General features: G+C 38.1%; 1 protein-coding gene across 3 annotated transcripts in view; it reads right to left on the bottom strand.

Moving 5' to 3' along the window:
- Positions 1 to 21,615, bottom strand: part of LOC120069911 (ABC transporter C family member 2-like) — a 121,072-nt gene that overhangs the window by 8,875 nt on the left and 90,582 nt on the right. For 2 of the 3 annotated variants that reach the window (XR_016529687.1, XM_090313816.1), the window contains exons 16-21: positions 15,587 to 15,754; positions 15,105 to 15,245; positions 14,139 to 14,339; positions 13,994 to 14,035; positions 3,587 to 3,685; positions 3,354 to 3,506 (exon numbers count right to left, since the gene is read on the bottom strand). Coding sequence is in view for 2 of the 3 variants with exons in the window: in XM_090313816.1 (XP_090169942.1) it covers positions 3,354 to 3,506; positions 3,587 to 3,685; positions 13,994 to 14,035; positions 14,139 to 14,339; positions 15,105 to 15,245; positions 15,587 to 15,754 (804 nt within the window). In the remaining variant the exon portion in view is untranslated. The remainder of the gene's footprint in view (positions 1 to 3,353; positions 3,507 to 3,586; positions 3,686 to 13,993; positions 14,036 to 14,138; positions 14,340 to 15,104; positions 15,246 to 15,586; positions 15,755 to 21,615) is intronic. The other variant, XM_090313817.1, reaches the window with a different exon arrangement.

The raw sequence follows: 21,615 nt of genomic DNA, 5'->3' as shown, positions 1-21,615 counted from the left end.
GCTACATGAGAATATAATAGTAAATGATAAGAAAAAGAATACTGAATGCAAATAATAACCTATAGAACTGAATCTACCACCAATTAAAATAGGGAAAGCAGGAAACTGAAGATTACTAAGGCTGCTGTCCTTAACGTTGATTACCATGCTAATAACAATTATTATTAACAATAATAAGGAAATCCCCTTGGATTTATCACGTTTACATCAGGTAACGATAGATGAAGGGGTTATTTCTGTTATAAGATATATTTAAATTAATATGTATAGTCGTCCTTTATTACAATTTTGTATATCCTAGATTAGGGGGTGCAAGATTCTGCTGCTTTGTAAAAACCTTCTGATTAGTAGTGAGAAGGGAGATTTTATTGAGACCTGATTCCACGCGTTCTTTAATGAGAGAGTCTGGTCTGATTTCTTCACTTTTGGGTTGGCTGGAGACTTCAAAACGCGAGGATGATGCTTGCTTGGAGTAGCCACTCTAAATGCGTGAGTCAAGCAATTCATTAATGATTGGTGCCGTTTTGTCTTCCTGGTGAGAATATGAAGAGTCAATTGACAAATTCTTTTGAAATAAATCTTTGGCACCTTTCAGAGGGGATGCTGAACGGCTGCAACTTTTGAACCTCCTTTTAGTAGCATTCTCTCTCTTCCTTAAAAGCACTTCAGATAAAGTTTCAAAAGGAAACTCAACCGGCAGGAGCTCGAGAAGTTTTCTAGGAGATGGTTCGGATTTGAAACGGACCCCTGTTCTTTTTGTCCTTTTTTGTTCCTCTTTCTTCTTAGCCTCTTTAGTATTCACATTGACAATTTCTTGAGTAAACAAACTTTGTGCCTGAACTTTGAATCTTGGACCAACAGCAACTTTCCTAGTAGGCTTCGGATTGAACTGAGAGTTGTGCTTACACTTTTCCCCCATATTAATGCCTAGACTTCTGGAGTATTTTGTTTTGCATCTTGAAGGAAGGAGAAATTCGAACTTGGGATTTAATGGATCACTTAATATTTCTTCATCTTTCATAACTTGGCTTAAACGAACAATGTCAATTGGATTTGTAAAGTCAAACGTAAATAGATTTCCTCTAACCTTGTTTGGTGGGCTGATCGATGAGATATCACGAAAATTCAAGAATATGTTGCCCCTCCTTTCATCTGTGATTTCTATCGTTGCAGGAATGGATCCACATAAATTTTCCTTAACTTTGGATTTTGGCCTCTAAGACATTAAGCAGATTTAATGAAAATTGATTCATCCATTGCACCTCGATCCAATGCCACCCGTGCATTTTCTGCAAATAATGGGTTGATAATGACATTAGATTGAAAGTATACTTTGAGCATATTACTGATATCTAACCAGTTTTCGAATTCAAAGAGGCGTGAGACAACTCATAAGTTATTAAAATCTGCTTGGAACACTTCAGAATTCTTGATAACCCAATGATGTTGCATACTCTGTTTTTCGAATGCTGAAACAGAGGTTCTGGAGTCCTTTGAGTTTCTCATTTTCTGACTTAGAGGTGGTCTATCTGATGATTGTTTGCCAAACTTGTTCGCAAAGATATATTTTTCATTCTTTGTTGAAGGTTGGATGGTCTCTAAATAAACCAGGGGAGTCGAGGATTCATTGATGCAAAAGCTAACCATATCATTGAAGTCTTGCCAATTGGACTTTCCATCCCTGTAAGGAATGTGAATGTTCTTTCTTCATCCCGTTGAGGGCCAGACCGCGCACTCCATGAACCATCCTTTGTTAGCACGAAATTTTGAAAGGTGGATAACACTTTGATCGACTCTTTCCTTTAGTAGGAAGAATTCAAACGTTGGACCATTCAATAGCTTTTTCAAGCTTTCATCTAACCATTGTGCCATTGACACTGAGAATAGAATCTTTTGCCCTTTTTCCATATCTTCTATGTAGAATCCTTTGCTCACTCTCTATATACAGAAGAAGTGTTCTCTGATGTTGCAGCTTTTCACCTCCATGAGTGCAGAGTCGGGGGGTGGTCGAAAATGTCGCCGGAGTTATGGAAGATTTCGTTATGGATGAAAGACCATGAGCTTGTATTTTGACACAATACTCTTCAAGCAAATTAGAGTTCACTAGGGCAGACCATGCATTGATGATGGAGGATCCTTTCTTGATGTAATGTTTAGAGAAGGCTTAAACAGATGCAAGCGCATCCTATACAGAGATGGAATTGCAATGGCCGGTTAGATCTTCTTTTTTCTTGTTTACCCTCTCTTGAGAATTAGCTTTTAATGGGCTTTACCTTAGAGTTAGTCGTTGGAGACGATCGACGAAGTTGGTCTATGAAGTTGGCGTTAGCCACTACAGGTAGTTGTGCCAAGGTGGTTGTCGCAGGAGGTAGTAACTAGAGGTAGTCATCGATAGAGTTGTCAATCGAGATGGTTAACCAAGTTGATCACTGTTGGTGGTATTTGTTAGAATTGGCCACTAGAGGTGGTCGTCAAAGTTAGTCACCAAAGCATGTCATCGGAGTGACCAGTGGTTGTCGCCGAAGTCAATTTGCTAGAAACAACTGACGAGTAAAATCATTGGAAACATTGGCGAAAGGATGAAATGGGTCGAATTAGAGTGAGTTGGGGTGGGTTGGTAATAGCCAACTAAACAATTAAGTTGGTGCCCAAACATTAAGTTGAAAATTTTTACCAACTCAACCCAACTCAAGTTGGTGAACCAAAAACCCCCCTTAGTTTCTTTTCATTTTATTGATGAAAAACATGTGTCTTATTCAAATAAAACAAAAACATTACACTCGAAGGTAGGGATAAATTTACCAATCTTAAATCCTCATTGACCCAAAAGCTTAAGATGATACGTGAAAGTAAATTTAATATTATATAATCTAACAGACCTTACTTGTGGGCTTCAAATATGTAGAAGACCCAACAAGCAGAAATCAATATTAATTGGAGAGAAAATAACATTGTTGGGGTTTGAACAAAAGATCTCTGGACTACCTATTTTGATACCATCTTAAATCACCGATTGACCCAAAAGCTTAAGCTGATAGGTGAAGGTAAATTTAATATTATATTATCTAATAACCAGTACTATCAAATAATCAAATTGCAAGTGTAACTTGAGGTTGAAACTTCAACAAAATCTGAGTGAACTTAATTGTCAAACATAACTCTCTTAGTAAGATTATTGCATCCAGTAATAGTGTAATATTAACATCAATAAAATGGGATAAACATACTTAGAGTCAAAGGAAAAATAACATGAATAGGGAAAAAAAATAAGAAAATCAAAATAATCCAATTTCAAGCAAGCAAACACTTATTAAATAAAATGAAGGAAAATAATATCATGGTGGTATATCTACCTCTCTAGCCACATGAGCATCAAGAGCACTTAAGGGATCATCAAAAATGTACACATCAGAATTTGAGTACACGGCCCTAGCCAAGGAAACTCTTTGCTTCTGACCACCACTAATATTCACTCCTCGTTCCCCAATTTCAGTCAAATCACCACCCTAGCAGCGAACAGAAAGAAAAAAAGGGAGGATTTTAGAATAACTATCATCAAGGACTTGCACTATACAAAAATACTTACGGGCAGTAAGTCAAGGTCATGCTGCAATGCAGTTACATCTATTGTCTTCGCGTATCTCGCAGATTCAAAGGCAGAACCAAATACAATATTATCACGTACCTGCAAAGCAAATTTGACGTCCATAAATATAACAATGCTTTCAAATCTCATTTGTGTTTGGATTTCAATTTTCCAATTGATAATGGCAAGTGAAGATCTGATATGATGAATCTATTGAAGGTGCTCTATGCAATCTCAAGAAGAAATCAATCCTCCTACTCAGTAAGTATTGTGAGTTAGTACATGTCATGCCCTACAGTTGACCATTGGGTTGCATTGGAACAGATTATGTGTTGTCTGAACACTGCTCCCGAGCGTAGTTTATTATATAAGGATTATGGTCATACTAATATTGAATGTTTCTCAGACGTCGATTTGGCAAGATCTAAAGAAGACAGAAGATCAACCTCAGGGTATTGTGTTCTTGTTGGTGGTAATTTGATTTCTTGGAAGAGTAAGAAGCAAAATGTGGTGTCACATTCAAGTGCGGAATCAGAATATAGAGCAATGGCACAGTCTGTGCGTGAATTGATTTGGATATATCAACTTCTTATTGAGTTGGGATTTGAAATCACCACACTGACAAAGTTGTGGTGTGATAATCAAGCAACACTTCATATTGCGTCTAATATAGTATTTCATAAAAGGACTAAACATATTGAAGTTAATTGGCATTTTGTACATGAGAAAATTCAACAAAGGTTGGTATCTACAGGATATGTGAAGACTGGAGAACAATTAGGAGATATCTTCACGAAAGTATTGGATGGAACACGTATAGATTATCTATGTAACAAGTTGAGCATGATTAACATATATGCTCCAACTTGAGGGGGAGTGTTATAATTCTATAATTAGGATTTTCCATTCTTGTAAATATTTTGTGATATTTTTCTTTTGTTATATTTTCCTTTTCTATGCTTTGTACACTTGTATATATTCATATCTTTGGTGAATGAATAGAGTATTCTGATTCTCTCTCAAACCTTAGAGTTTAACAGGAATATTATTTTGTAATTAGTATTCATTCCTTTCCTGTATATTTTTTCCTTATTTCCATTCATGTTACCGTTGATTATCTTTGCCATATTTGGCTCTCATCATTGTATATATTAGGATAATACTCATTTGTAAAGATATAAGAAAAAAGTCGGAGTATTCAAATATTCAACAGAAAGGATGACCAAGTAAAGGCATATTATTTCAGAAACATGGCAATCTTCAAGTTAAAGTGTATAATGATGCAGATTGGGCGAGAAGTACTACTTGTTAAATTTGTATATTATTGAATAACCGAGTAATTTAAAGAGTACATAATCAACCTTCTATAAAGTGAATAAATAGACATCAATAAACCAATAAAAGAAAATACATAAATGAAAAATACCAAAAAGGAAAATATTAATGGAAAATAATAATTAGGAATAAACTCTAATTTCCTTTTAATACCCTCTGTCAAACTCAAGGTGGTAAATTGGTGAACAATTTGAGTTTGCAAAGATAACATCCGAAACAAATCAGCAAATCCAGGATGGAAACAAAGATCCACGAAGAACTAAAGCACAAAAAACTTCTAGGCTGAAACAGAAACTCACGAAGAGCGAAACCAAGAATCTTCTGAGCTAGAAACATAGATCCTCATACAGAGATCTACAAGAAAACCTATAAAGAACGAACAAGAACTTCTGGGCTAAAACAAAGATCCTCAAATAGATCTACAACAAAACCCATGAACTACTGATTTGAAAACGGAACAAAGACCTTTGTGCAAAAGGAGATTTGCCATAATCGTACAAACCAAATTGGACCAACTTAAACCACACCGACCTAGAATGCTTGATGGTCTCTACTACTTTGTTGAAGTTTCAACTAGTCATAAAGAAGGTTCAGGACTTGAGTAGTGTCATTTCTCTTTCTATTAAATGGCCGGGTGACAACTAGGGGTGTAAACGGCCGGGTCGGGTCGGGTTTTGCGAAAACCCGACCCATCCCAGACACTACTTGTGTCGGGTCGGGTTGGTCTCATTGTACCCTTCCTTTGGAAATTTTCGTTCCCCAAATTCTAGAAAAACCTTTACATCTTCTACACCACCACAATCCTTTTGAATCTCCAAATCCCCCAAAATCCATCGCACAGTCGCTGCTTCTCTCCCACAGCTAACGATCATTGTTGAACAAGTTCTCAACAATGACAAAGCCTTCATTGAGATCCTTCTTCATTTAAAATTCAAATCCATCTCCAAACTATCACTTTAATGGAGGATTTAGAAGAAATGGTGATGTGGGTTTTGAAAGAAGGGAGAAAGAAATGCTTCTGGGAGAGAGATGAGAGATGGAGATCCAATTTTGAGGATTTTCTTATTCTTTTTCTTTCTCTTTCATTAAGTTACAAATGAATGAGTTTTGATTCTAATGGAGAAAAAGAAGGTGATGAGAATCAAAATTTTGTATTGGAAGAAAAGGGGAAGCAGTGACTGAGAGAGAGAGAAAGTCTGATAGGAATGCAGATGAAGAAAAGAAAAAGGGAAGCGGTAGCTGCAAACCCTAAAAATAAGTGGGGTCTGGGTGAACCGAGAACCGAACCGATTTTATTGGATCGGTTTGGTTTGGTTCTATTATAAACACAATCGTTCCAAACCAGTTCGATCCGATTCGGGGCACCGGTTCGGTTTTGGTTTTTTACACCCTTTGTGACAACTACCTTCTAGCCGATAGAGACTCATAAGAACAGCTGTCACAGTTTTTTCCGATGAGTCCCAGTAGCTTTTTCGGCAAACAAGCACCGCAAATTGACGTGATGTTGATGAATGCACGTAGATCAAAGATAGATGCTTTGTTCCGAACAATAAACTTCGCGATAAACGACTATGGGGTGATCTATTTCGACCCAAATTTGATTGTTATAGGGATGATTATGGATTATGTCGACTGACAAATGGGAATAGAGACTTCAACAATGAACATGTTGGATGTATTGTGTGCTGCTCACCACTAGCCAACGGCTAGGGTTCCAGTCAATGTTCCAACAACGAACATGTTGGATGTATTCGGTTTTGGACTAGAGTAGTGAGCTTTTTAAATTGGTTGCCTAATTTTAGATTGGGAAATATTAGATGACTTGTTTGTCTTTTTTCTTTAAAAAAAAAGTACGCGTAGAAATAGATACGTCAAATCGCATGTCAGATACGAATTTGAGAAGTATCTGGAAGTATTGGTATCCGATACGTGTCTGATACTGATTCTTTGCCTCACATGAAGTATCTGTGCTTTATAGGTGGCCATTCAACCGCGAAAACCAAACCAGTTCTAAAAACCGAACCAAACTGAATCAAAAACTCAGTGAAACCGAAAAATGCGGTTTGGACCGGTTTAAAGAAATTTTGAAACTAAATTAATTCAGTTCAGTTCAGTTTCTATTGAAAATCGAACTTGAAATCGAACCGAACCGTTTTTAACTAATATATATATAATATATATTTATTTATCTATATATTTATATATAAAAAAAAGGAGTAAAACCGAGTTTAAAACCAAACCGTTTCTAATTTAAAGAACAAAACCGAATTGAAAACCAAACTGAACCAAACCCATTTTTTAATTAAAAGAATATAACATAGATTTTTGAAAAATACCAAAACCGAATTTGAAATATGCGGTTCGGTTCGGTTTCACATATTAGAAAATTGACCACCAAACCAAACCGAATCGTTTCCACCCCTAGTTTGATGTTGAAAAAGCTATGGTTTTTTTATTTCCTAGATCTGATATCATCTAAGTTTGAATGGAGTCAAATATTTTTGTATTCCAATGAATTAACCATAAGATATAAAGCCTTCTTACATAGGAGAAAGGCTAAATATATAAAAGGAAAGTATCCTAACAAGAATAAAATAATATCCTGAAATTAGTGAGCATGCGAAAGCTAAATAATGGTCTCCAAAATGCTCTCTCCTCTCTCCTCCTTTTCTCCTTTCCCCGCATCCCCCCTTCCGACCACCCCACCGGAGCCCACCATGCCTTCCTTAGCCTTCGCTCCCTCTGATCGCCTCTCCCTCCCCTCCCCTCCTGTTCTCCCTCCGACCCCCTCCCTTCCCCTGACCTCCTTTCCTCCCCTATTTCAGCCGTGCTCTCCAGCCTTGGCTTTTAACTCTTGCCATACCAAACCACGCTGGTATTTTAGTTCTTCAGTCAGCCCCAAACTCCATGGAGGTGAAGAGTTGCAAAATAGGTGTTCATTTCTTCTATATGTGGAAAGTGAGAAACGGATTTTTCATAGAAGACTTGAAAAAAGGACAAAATGTTCTTTTTTCTCCACTAATGGCGCAATGGCTAGAGGGTAACTTGAAGAGATTACTGTATGGCTCATCTTTCGAATTTTTCCTCCTTAAAGAAAGAGTTGATTAGTGTGTCATTTGCCTCTCCAAATTCCGAGAAAGTAGGGGCTGGTTCATAGAATGTGCAGTCTGGCCCTCAACGGGTGGAAGGAACAACATTCACATCCCTTTTGGGGATGGCACCTCAGGCTGGCAAGAATTCAATGATATGGTCAGTGGCTGCCTCAAAAATTTCTCATCAAACTTGTGTTCTTTTGAGAACAAATCCCCCCCTTTAGCTGTAGACAAGCCATCACTGAGCTCCCCTCTTCAGCCACAGACTTCCCCAAGGAACCAGAGTTCCCCTGTCTCCCCTGTTTCGGTGGTCAAAAAACAGAATAGGCAGCATCAATGGGTGACAAGCAAGCTAATGTGCTCCAACCTGATTTCTCTAACCTTTGGATTGTCTCACGTCTTTTTGAATTCGATAATTGGCTTGATATTTGTAAGGCACTCAAAGACAACTTTCAATCTAATGTTATTATCAATCCTCTATTTGTAGAAAAAGCCCTGGTAACAATGGATCGAGAATCATTGGATGAACTAGATAACTTCTCAGGCAAGTGGCAGAAATTTGGCTCCTTCCATCTGAAATTCGAAAGATGGAACAACTCCTCCCATCCTTCGAGGCCATTGGGAAATACTTTGGGGGATTAGAAAGCATAGCTATGGAAAGACTTAATTTGATCAATGTTTCATAGGCCAAAATTAAAGTGAAGGAGAATGTTTGTGGTTTTATCCCAGCAACAATTGAAATATCAAATGAAAAAAGAGGATCAATCTACTTGAATTTTGGAGATATCTCATCATCTAGCCCTCCTAGTAAGGCCAGGGGTGATTTATTTGAATCTGACTTTACAAATCCCATTGATTTAATTCGGATAAATGAAGTTAAATGTGATGAAGGCATTTATTGTGATCCATTAAATTCAAAATTCAACTTCCTACTTCCCTCCAACTGCAACATTAAGTTCTCTAGAAGTCCAGGAGTCTTTGTGGATAATAAAGAAAGCAAGATGAGAGAGATTGAATCCAAGGCCAAGAAGTTAAGAGGCCATTCGAAATCTGAGCCGCCCCCCATTCATGCCTCACACCTCAGCCTTTTGATCTTCCCGAGCAGCCATCTTCAGCGCCGTCTGCAGAGGACAAAGAATTAATTAAAGGAAAAATTACAAAGGGTCGTGACCCTTCAACTTCCCCTCAAAAAGGCACCAAGAATGATCTATTGATTGGAAATAAGACAGAGGGCCGTGACCCTTCAAATTCTTCTCACAAAGGCGCCAAAATTGACTCGGGAAAATCCAGTCTGATCCTTCCTACTCAGAAAGCCGGTTCGTCTCCAACCAAGTTTGAGAAGTCTGTTACTCAAGATTTTATCACAAAGAAGCCGAAGGCCTTAGTCTCTATTCCTTCCTCCCATAGACGGATCCAAAAGGTGAAAAGGATTAAACAATTCAAGCATCACAATTCTGCAAAATCGAATTCATTTGGGCTGCGACCTTTTCCCAGACACTTCATCAGAAAGCACACATCCTTTCAAAACCCCTGGTCAGCCATCTCCAACCTGGATATTCTTGAAGTAAGTTGTGCTAACCTACAAGCCAATCCTCAAACTTTGAGGCCTGATAGGGAGAGTCCTATCCAACCTTCTCTATACTGCACCCGAAATAATAACACCTCTAGAGATTGCCAATTTCCCAGCCGTAACAAGTTTATTTTCCCCTCTCCATTCTCCCAAGACTCAGATGATGACTTGTTGGCTAGTGTGAGCAGTGAGGAGCCGGATATTAATGATGTTGAAGATAAAAAAGAACTTGATGACAATCAAGAAGGCATGGACTTCTCCCTAAGTCAGCTCTTCCTCCTCCCGGATGAACATTCACAGGTTAGTGAAAGCATTTTCCCGACCCCCCTCTAAATTTGTCAGTTGTACCACAGACCCTACACTCCATCATAAAAGAGTGTGATTTAATCTTAGCTTGATCAAAGGGAAAAGTGTTGAAGAATCCTCGGTGGGTCTTAATGAAGATAGTTACTTGCAACACAAGAGGTTTAGGGGATTCCTCAAAAAGACTGCGATTTCTGAAAAAAGTCGATCCGGATATTGTCCTTATCCAAGAAACAAGAAAAGACAGAATTGAGGGCTCATTTATCAAAAGCCTTTGGAGCTCAAAAGAGGTAGGTTGGGGCTTGGTGGAAGCTAAAGGAAGATCGGGAGGCATACTCACAATGTGGGATGAGAGCAAAATTCTAGCTCAAAAGATAAATTCTCCCTTTCAATCAAATGTCAAACGTTAAACAAAAAGATTTGCTGGATAACAAACGTATATGGCCCTTGTGATTACCGAGAAAGGAGAAGCTTGTGGGCAGAATTATCCTTTCTGGCAGAGAAATTTGATGATTCGTGGTGTATTGGTGGAGATTTCAACAGCATTCGAAGAAGGCATGAGAGATATCCAGTTGGTAGAGCAACGAAGGACACGAATAACTTCAATAAGTTCATCAGATTAAACAACCTGCTGGAACTTCCACTCTCAAATGGACAATTCACTTGGTCTAGGGAAGGTAATGGTGCTTCAAGATCTCTCCTAGACCGTTTTCTTGTATCAAACACATGGGAAGAAGTTTTTGATAATTCAAGGGTTGCAAGACAAGCTAGAACCATGTCGGATCACTTTCCTCTTACCTTAGAAGCAGGAGCTTTTGAATGGGGACCCTCACCATTTTGATTTTGTAACAACTGGCTGAGCAACAAGGATTGTTGTAAATTGATTGAAAAATCTCTGAAAATGAAGAAAAAACATAAATGGGCAGGTTTTACTCTCTCCACCAACTTAAGAGAAACAAAATCAGTCCTAAAGAAATGGTTTCATGACTATGAAAAAGAGAAGAAAATGAAAGAGGACAACTTACTCTCTAACAGTGGGAGTATTCCCTCAAGTCAGTGATGAAGATGCAGCCTTTTCCTTGAAGGCAGATCTCCTAGCCTTTTACCAATTAGAAGAAAGAAGCCTCATTAAAAAATGCAAGCTAAAATGGTTAAAAGAAGGGGATGAGAACACTTCTTTTTCCCAAAGATTCCTATCTGCCAGAAAAAGAAAGAATTTGATTGCAGAATTGCTTAATGATCAAGATATTCCAACCAAATCCACCCGGGATGTTGAAGATATTATTTTGGCCTTCTACTCATCTTTATACTAAAAAAGTAACGATCCTCGAGTCATTCCTATCAACCTTGACTGGTCAAGAGTCTCAAGAAGTCAAAATGAGCAGCTGGTAGTAAGTTTTTCTGCTCTAGAAATCAAGCTACCAGTGAAAGGTTAGGAAGGAATAAGGCACCAGAGCCGGATGGCTTCACACCAGAATTCTTCATCCATTTTTGGCATCTTCTGAAAGACAACCTTATGAAAATGTTTGATGATTTCTACAGCAACAATAAGCACAATTCATGTATTAAAGAGAACTTTATTTGCCTAATTCCAAAAAAGACTGATGCAGTGAAAGTCAAAGACTTCAGACCAATTAGTCTCACTACCCTCTTGTACAAGATAATAGCAAAAGTCCTAGCTGAGAGGCTAAAAAGAATCATACCAAGCATAATTACCCCCACTCAAAGTGCGTTTATTGAGGGAAGATAGATCCTAGACCCCATCCTAATTGCAAATGAAGCAGTCGAGGACTATAGATCGAAAGGGAAGAAAGGATGGCTTCTAAAGCTTGATTTGGAGAAAGCATTTGATAGAGTGGACTGGTCATTCCTTGAAAAAGTCCTAATTGGGAAGAATTTCAGCTCAAAATGGATATCTTGGATTTTGGGGTGCATCACCAATCCAAAATTCTCCATCTTTATCAATGGAAGGTCTCCTGGAAGGATAGTTGCATCTAGAGGAATTAGGCAAGGAGATCCCCTTTCTCCTTTCCTCTTCATCCTTGTGGGAGAAGTCTTAAATGCCTTAATCAACCGGTTACATGAGAAAGATCGTTTTGAAGGCTTTTTGGTTGGGAAGGATCAAGTCCACGTTTTAATTTTGCAATTTGCTGATGACACCCTTATCTTTTGCAAATATGATAATGATATGTTAGAGTCTCTTCGGGCCACTCTTGACCTTTTGGAATAGTGTTCTGGACAGAAAATTAATTGGGAGAAATCATCTCTTTGTGATATAAACATTGACCAAGACATGCTGAATAAGTGGGCAGAAAAGTTCAATTGTAAAGCAGAGCAACTTCCCCTTCTCTATTTAGGCCTTCCATTGGGAGGTTACCCGAAAAAGATTGATTTCTGGCAGCCTGTTATTGATAAACTTCAAGGCACTCTTGATAAATGGAGAAGATACAACATTTCAAGAGGAGGAAGAGCAACCCTTTCTAAGTCGGTACTCTCAAACCTCCCCACTTACTACATGTCTTCCTTCTTGATTCCTAATAAAGTGTTGCATATCTTAGAAAGAATATTGAGGAATTTCTTTTGGGAATGCCACAAAGGGGGTAAAGTAAATCATTTAGCCAAATGGGAACTTGTGACCAAATCTCATGAAGAAGGTGGCTTAAAAAGAGAAAAATCTAGCTCTTTTAGCAAAATGGGGCTGGAGATTCCAGCTTGAAAGCTCTTCCCTTTGGTGCAGAATGGTCAAAAGTATACATGGCAGTATCATTTTCAGAGGTCACACCTCCGGTAAGGCAGTGGGCTGCCTTAGAAGCCCATGGATCAGCATTTCAAGAGCTTGGTTGAAGGTGGAAAATCTGTCGGTGTTTGTTTTGGGGAATAGGCTTAATATTGGCTTTTGGTTAGATACTCGGATGGGCAATCTTCCCATTTCATCCAGATTTTTCAGATTATTTAGATTGGCCACTCATCCAAACGGCTCTGTAAGAGAGCATTGGGATCACACCACCAACTCTTGGAACATCTCTTTTAGGAGGTACTTAAAAGATGAAGAGATTACTGAATTTCAAGATTTTTTGTGTCTCATTTCTAACCTAAAGGTGCAAGATCGCCCGGACTCAAAGGTTTGGTCTTTGGAACCCAATGGAGCCTTCTCGGTCAAATCCTTAACCAACTTCCTTCGCAAAGCCCCCCAAATTGATCCTCTACTTTATGAAGCTCTTTAGAAATCAAAAAGTCCAAGGAGAATAAACATAGTCCTTTGGATAATGGTTTTTGGATCCCTAAACTGTTCAAGTGTGCAGCTTGCCTCTCACTATCTCTCCCCCAATATGAGTGTTTTGTGTAAGAAGAATGGGGAAGACCAACAACACCTATTTTTTAACTGCTTTTTTGCACAAAGTTGCTGGTTTTCGCTCTTCAATATCTTCAATTTGAGCTGGTCCTTTGGAGCAGAATTTAGCCTAAATGTTCAGCAGCTGTTGATAGGGCCGGCTGTCAAGAAATCGCACCAGATTTTGTGGGTCAATGCTGTCAAGACTGTGTTAACTGAATTATGCTTTGAATGGAACCAAAGAGTCTTCCAAGACAAGGAAACCCCGTGGTTCTCAAGATTTGAAGCTGCCAAGTTGAAAGCCTCTCTTTGGTGTTCCCTCTCAAAATCCTTTACAGCATACTCTAGCCAGGAAATCAGTCTAAATTGGCATTCATTCCTTTCTCCAGCTTTTTGAAGTATTGTTTCCCATTGTATCACTTAATTTAAAGGTTTTTCTAGAGTTAGGATGTGATGAGGGGTGCTAAGGGGGTGTCAACCTAGTTGAGATGCCCGGGTGCACTTGCTGATCCTTATGAATTCTTTGTAAATTGAGCATTAGTCTCACTTAATTTTCTTAATGAATAAAGAGACTTGTTTCCTTTAAAAAAAAAAAAAAAAAAAAAAAATATCCTGAATGATTTTAAAACTAATCAATATATTTGCAACCAACACGATATTAGGATGTACAGTATGAAGTAATGACAAATAGATTTTGTTTTTTTCTTTTTTATTAAAAAGAAAATCTTTTAAATAAAACTAGAAATTCAATCCCATAAAAGAAGCTAGAAAGGTACCTTAGACCACATTAAACAAATGTTTAGAAAATGTGTGGCATACTGAGAAAAACAAAATTATAAGCGTCATTATTTTCGAGCACATTAAAAACTTAAATCATACGTACATGCATGAAATATCCTATGGCAAGTTATGTCAACTTACTGTAGCATTAGAAATCCATGCAACTTGTGGAACATATGCAACACTTCCTGAAATAATAACACTAGAATCTGCAGCTGCTGGAAGTTCTCCGAGCATTGCTGATATTAGTGATGTCTTTCCCTCCCCTGTACTTCCAACAACTGCGACTAAGATACCGACTGGTATGTCCAAATTGATGTTTGATAATGTGGGCTTCTCAGCCTAGTTAAGAAGTAATACAATGACAAAGATGAAAAATTGAACCATAGGAAGGCAATATATAGAAAGTACATGTTGAAATGAAAACGATCTCTAGAATTTTATCCGAGAAAAGAATCTCATTCAATCATAACTCTCTTTGGTACTAAGGCATTTTGTAGGCAAGCTTCTATCAATGTGCAAAGTTATTAGCTTAATTGAGATAAGATTTAATGATACCAAAGCCCAGGCTTAGCTCAACTGAGATAAGATTTAATGAGACTGAGCCCTTGTTGCGGCCCCGCTTCTAGATCTGCTGCTTTATTTCTGGTTCCAATAATTAAGAATTATTTTCCCCTACTTGAGGGAAAAGCCCGATCACCATCTAAGGCCCCTAAAGAGAATACCCGCAGCTACCTCAACTAATGATGCAGTGCCGGAATAAGAATTAAGACCATTTGTAGTAGTGTGTTCATTAAGTAATTTTAATAATGATAAAGTCCAGCAATAAGATTAAAGATATTAATAGTAGTTTGTTTATTACGTTACTTTAAGACAACAGAATGTTCTTGTAAATTATGGTCAATACCAGGTATATAAACAAGAAGAAGGAAAAGGATTGAATAGAGGAAATCCCGAACATTTGGCGAAGTTAGATTTAATTAATCAAAAAGATGTTTGTATGCCTACCCAAATACACACACAATATACAGCAAAAAGAAAAAAGAAAATAATAATAATAATATCAGAATAAAATTAAAAAAAATCCTTGGTAAAGAGAGAGTACACCTCTGGATCCCAGGAAAAGTATCCATTCTTGATTGAGATGGCCGGAAGTTTTGGATTTAATGGTGGGCTTGGAAGCAAAACTCTCTCTTCTGCAAGAAGTAGCTCCTCTAGACGCTTTAGGGATACTTTTGCATTTACCACCTGAAAATCGATGGCAACTTAAGTAACACAATCAAAATAAAACAATAACATCATTATGCCTTTTGCTTAAAAGTGTTAAGCTTGAAAACTCAGGAATCCAAATGCAACCTAAGTCAAATCTCAAAGTCCAAAAGTATATCTTTCCCTATATTTTGTACACAAATCAGTAAATATATACACAATCCATACTTCAAAAATAAAAAATAAATAAGAAAACAAGCAAGTGTCAACAACTAAAGCCATCATTGTATAGGTTATATACAAGTAAATGTAAGGCTCATAACATATCCAAGCCGGAAATTCTGAAGAAAAAATTTTTGAAAAACATATAAGTAGAGAACCTGAGTTATTATATTAGGAAGCATGAGTAGAGGAAACCGTAGCACTGCAAATAATGAAAGTGACGTAAATGCCCTAGATGGAGTCAAGTCTCCCCCCCAAGCCGTAAATAATCCAAAAGCAGTCACAGTCACCAAAACAGGAATGCTATTCAATATGAAACTATTTAACTGCAAAAACAAGTAAAATTGTTAAAATACAGAAGTGGCAAATAGAGAAAGTTCACATGAATTCCATTATCTAAATTCCTTCGGGGTTATTAAGTTATATAGCTATGTATAGCAGAATAGCAAAAATACTGTTTCAACACTCAAAAAATGGCCACCAAAAAAAAAAAATAAAAATTGATATGCAGGATAAGTGATCCTATTAAACATTAAAGAGATTAACTATTGCAACTGAACATCGAAAACCTGTTTCAACACTCAAAAATGGCCACCAAAACAAATTGATATGCAGGAAAAGTGATCCTATTAAACATTAAAGAGATTAACTATTGCAACTGAACATTGAAAACCTAGAAAACATTAGTAAGTCCTACATGTTCGTATTCTCTGAAGTGTGCAGTTAAAAAAGAAGAGAAACCAAAGATCTAAAAAATGTGCAGTCTCTGTTCCAGGCTTCCAACATTTTAATATCTCTCGAGTGATGAATAATTAATTTGGGTGGAAGAGTGAAAGTGATAATAAGGTGTTACTAGGACATTAGGTGTATGTTAATAATTAGTTGGTGTAAAACTCTTAGGTTTGAGAAAGAAACAGAATGCTTTATTCATTCACCAAAGATATGAATATATACAAGTGTACAAAGCATAGAAAAGGAAAATATCACAAAATATTTACAAGAATGGAAAATCCTAATTATAGAATTATAACACTCCCCATCAAGTTGGAGCATATATGTTAATCATGCCCAGCTTGTTACATAGATAATCTATACGTCTTCCATCCAATGCTTTCGTGAAGATATCTCCTAATTGTTCTCCAGTCTTCACATATCTTGTAGATACCAACCCTTGTTGAATTTTCTCACGTACAAAAAGGCAATCAACTTCAATATGTTTAGTCCTTTCATGAAATACTGGATTAGACGCAATATGAAGTGCTGCTTGATTATCACACCACAACTTTGTTGGTGTGGTGATTTCAAATCCCAACTCAACAAGAAGTTCATATATCCAAATCAATTCACACACAGATTGTGCCATTGCTCTATATTCTGATCCTGCACTTGAACGTCACACCACATTTTGCTTCTTACTCTTCTAAGAAATCAAATTACCACCAACAAAAACACAATACCCTGAGGTTGATCTTCTGTCTTCTTTAGATCCTGCCCAATCAGCGTCTGAGAAACATTCAATATTTGTATGACCATAATCCTTATATAGTAAACCATGCCCGGGAGCAACCTTCAAATAACAAAGAATCTGTTCCAATGCAGCCCAATGATCAACTGTAGGGCACGACATGTACTGACTCACAATACTTACTGAATAGGCTCTGTCGGGTCGAGTCACTATAAGATAATTAAGTTTTCCCACTAACCTCCTATATTTTTCAGGATCTTTTAGCAATTCTCCATCTTTTGTGAGCTATAAGTTGGGCATCATTGGGGTACTACATGGCTTAGCCCCTAGCTTTCCTGTTTCAGTCAACAAGTCAAGTACATATTTTCTCTGTGATAATAGAATTCCTTTCTTGCTTCTTATTACCTCAATTCCTAAGAAGTATTTCAACATGCCCAAATCTTTTGTATGGAATTGACTATGAAGAAAGGTCTTTAGAGACTGGATACCTGAAGCATCATCACCAGTAATCACAATATCATCCACATATCCAACTAACAAGATGACACCACCTTTAGATCTCTTAAAAAAGACTGAATGATCTAACCTACTCTTCCGCATTCCAAAGCTTTCAATCACCTGACTAAATTTACCAAACCAAGCTCGCGGGCTCTGCTTTAATCCATACAAGGATTTACGAAGGCGACACACCGTTCCATTCTCCTCCTGAGCAACAAACCCTGGTGGTTGCTCCATATACACCTCCTCTTGAAGATCACCATGAAGAAATGCATTTTTAATATCAAGTTGATGTAAAGGCCCATGATTGATTGAAGCTAATGAAATAAACAACCTTACAGATACCATTTTTGCTACAGGAGAAAAAGTATCGACATAGTTAACGCCATAAGTTTGTGTGTAGCCTTTTGCTACGAGGCGCGCTTTTAACTAAGCAACAGAACCATCAGGATTGACTTTAACTGCAAACACCCATTTGCAACCGATAGCCTTCTTTCCTGCATGGAGAGAAACTAAATCCCAAGTACAATTATCATCTAAGGCAGTCATCTCCTCCACCATTGCGGCACACCAATCAGGATGAGACAAAGCCTCATGAACAGTTTTCGGGATGGATATAGACTCTAAGGATGCAATGAATGAACATGTGGAAGGTGACAAATGGTTATATGAAACAAAAGAGGAAATAGGATGATCACAAGTACGTTTATCTTTACGAAGAGCAATAGGAAGATCATCACCAGTTTCTGGATCTAATGACGAAGAAGACTCTGGTACAGGGCATGGAACTGGAGGAGGGTTGTCGTCGAGTATAGACCTTAACGATGGGAGGAAGAGATGAATCAGGAAGAGTAGAGGTAGTCACAGGAAGAGGATCGGAAGGAGAAATAACTGTGTAGACAAGGAAATTATCCTCTAATTCCTTGTGTCCCCCTAACTCTTATTCGAAGAGAAAGACGGTGATGAAAAAAATGGAGTATGTTAGAAAAACGTGATATCAAGAAAGACTAAATATTTATTAAGACTAGGACAATAACACTGATACCCCTTTTGGACACGAGAATAACCAAGGAAAATACATTTTAAGGACTTTGGATCCAGCTTGGTATACTGAGGCCGAACATCCCGAACAAAGCAAGTACAACCAAATATTCTGGGTTGAATGGGAAACAAATGTTGCTTGGGGCATAAGTACAAAAAGGTATCTCACCCTTAAGAATGGAAGAGGGCATGCGATTTATTAAGAAACAAGCTGTGAAAACAACATCTGCCCAAAAAGATTTTGGAACATGTATCTGAAACATTAAAGCTCTAGCTGTCTCAAGGAGATGACGATTCTTTCATTCTGCAACCCCATTTTGAGACGGAGTATCAACACAAGAAGATTGATGAAGAATGCCATGGGCATCTAAATAAGACTTGAGTGTATAAGAAAAATATTCCTTAGCATTATCACTCCGTAGCATTTTAAGAATACCACTAAACTGAGTTTGAATTTTGGCATGGAAGTTACGAAAATGAGAAAGTAACTCAGAACGACTTTTCATTAAATATAACCACATAACACGAGAATAGTCATCGACAAATGTAACAAAATACCTAAACCCTCCTTTGGACTCAACAGGACAGGGACCCCAAACATCAGAATGGACTAATTCAAAAGGACCACTAGCTTGTTTATTGACTCGAGGATACGAACTCAAACGATGAAATTTAGCAAATTGACATGACTCACAATCGAAAGAAGATAAATGTTGAAGTTATGGACGAAGACTTTTCAACACAGAGATAGACGGATGACCCAAACGACAATGCTTTTCAAAGGGAGACGACACGCTAGAGCATGTAATGGCTGTAGGTGTTTGTGGTTCAAAGATGTAAAGACCTCCAACTTCCTGCCCTTTACCAATAGTCTGTTTCGTCATAAGATCCTGAAATAAGCAATAACCAGGAAAAAAGGAGACACAACAATGAAGATCACGAGTGAGTTTACTGACCGAAATCAAATTAAACGAGAAATTTGGTAAATTTAAAACTGATGACAAAGAAATTGATTCAGTGAGATGGACGGTTCCTGATCCTAAAACAGGAGTGGAGGTTCCATCAGCTATAGTGACATTAGGTGAAGAGGTAGATGTACAAAGGGTAGAGAATAAACTGGGGTTACCTGACATATGGTCTGTAGCGCCAGAGTCAATGACCCATTTTGACGTGGAGAAAAGAAGGCATTTAGAAATGTTACCTGTCTCTGCGATGGTCGTAATGGGAGTAGAAGATGATGCCCTCAATGACTCTTGATATTGCTGAAATTTAGCAAACTCCCTTGCAGAAATCGTAATTGACTTGTCAAGATTATCAGGAGTAGAGGTGACATGTGCAGAGGGTGATGGCATCCTCTGACCCTTATTCAACAATCTTCTGTATTCACGTTTCGTATGGCCAGGTTTATGACAATAATAGCAAACAACACCTCCTGGATTTGATCTCCGTGAATAGTAGTTGGATCCATTCAACTTGTGTTCAGTTATTTTTGACACCATAGGAACAATCTTAGACATTACTGGTTTCTTATCAGCCATTACCTCAAAAAGTAGACACCGGACAACAAAGAATCAAACCCTAATTTACCGAAGAGATGTCTACACAAGCAATGAGTATATCTATATATCCCAAACAAACACACCACTAAGAAGAGCCAACAACACTGAGGAAACTTCACTGAAGACGGACGAAAAAACGGTGGCACATGCGCCTACACGACCGGCGCGTGGACGGACAGTAGGCTGGAATAGGCGGCGCGTGAGCCTCATGCGCTGGTCAGATGGCAACCGGACTTTGGGGGTTTTGTAGATCGGAGGCCGGGCTTCTCTTTGGAATGGGCGGTGTCGAAAAAATAGTTTTTTTTTTTTTTTTTTCCCGGCGGTGGCAGCTGATGACTGCGGCGGCGAACAAACCGAAGAATCTCGCTCTCTCCAGCTTTCTCGCTAGTTTGGCTCTCGCGACTTCCACTCTCGCTCTCGCTGTCGCTGTCGTTGGTCGCGCTCTCGCTCTCGCTGTAGCTGGTCTCGATCGCGCTCCCGCTCCCGCTCTTTCCTACTGTCTCGCTAAGAATCTCGCTCTTTTTACTCTCGCTCTCTTTACTCTCGCTCTCTCCAATGTTCTCTCTAATCTCGCTAGTTTTCACGCGTGGTTGCCTTCACTGCTTATGGATTCTACTTCCTCTTTTCAACTCTTTCAAATTTTAAGAGTATATGGGCATTCACCTCCAATTCTTCCAATGAGTAGTGTTCAAACAAAAGTTATCTACTGCCCGTTATCTCTTGAATTGGCTAGCGTCCAATCTTCCAATTAATCCTCCCTGATTCTACTCCCTTATTCATTATTTTTGGATAATGAATAAATTTCCAATTAATCCAATAAATTTCCAATTTCCAATTATTCATTTTTTTTTCTTCTTCTTCTAAATTTTCACCCCTTTAAATAAAATTTCGTCCTGCTTAATATTTGACATTTAATTTCCTGTATACGTACAAATCTGAGTCGTTACATTCTCCCCCCCTTAAGAACTTTCGTCCTCGAAAGTTTCTTGGTTCTTAAAAAGATAAGGGTATTTGTCTTTCATCTCGTCTTTTCGTTCCAAAAGATAAGGGTATTTGTCTTTCATCTCGTCTTCTCGTTCCAAATGTTAAAAAGAAAGTTTCTTGGTTATCAAAAAGATAAGTTTCTTGGTTCTTATATCCTGCTAATCCAAGGAAGCTGCGCACTTCGCTGACTGTTGTTGGGCGAGGCCACTTGCTAACTGTTTCAGTCTTAGCAGGATCCACTAAGATTCCTTCTTGCTTTACAATATGCCCTAGGTAGGCAACTTGTTGCGTCCAAAACTCACACTTGGAGAATTTGGCATACAACTTTTCATTTCTTAATATGGAAAGGATGTCCCTAAGATGTTTTTCATGTTCTGCCTTAGACTTGGAATAGACCAAAATATCATCTATAAATATGATCACGAAGTTATCAAGATGGTCCTTAAAAATTCTATTCATCAAGTCCATGAAGGCTGCGGGGACATTCGTTAATCCAAAGGGCATTACAACGAATTCATAATGCCCATATCTTGTTCGGAAAGTAGTCTTGGGTATATTCGACTCCTTGATTCGTAGTTGATGATATCCAGATCGTAAGTCTATTTGGAGAATACTGAGGCTCCTTGTAATTGGTCAAATA

The sequence above is a fragment of the Benincasa hispida genome, chromosome 5, assembly GCF_027475165.1.
Source record: "Benincasa hispida cultivar pf3 chromosome 5, pf3_genome.v1.1, whole genome shotgun sequence".
NCBI classification, from domain to species: domain Eukaryota; kingdom Viridiplantae; phylum Streptophyta; class Magnoliopsida; order Cucurbitales; family Cucurbitaceae; genus Benincasa; species Benincasa hispida.
Note: the sequence above shows the minus strand (reverse complement) of the source record. Positions and strands in the feature narration are given on the sequence as shown.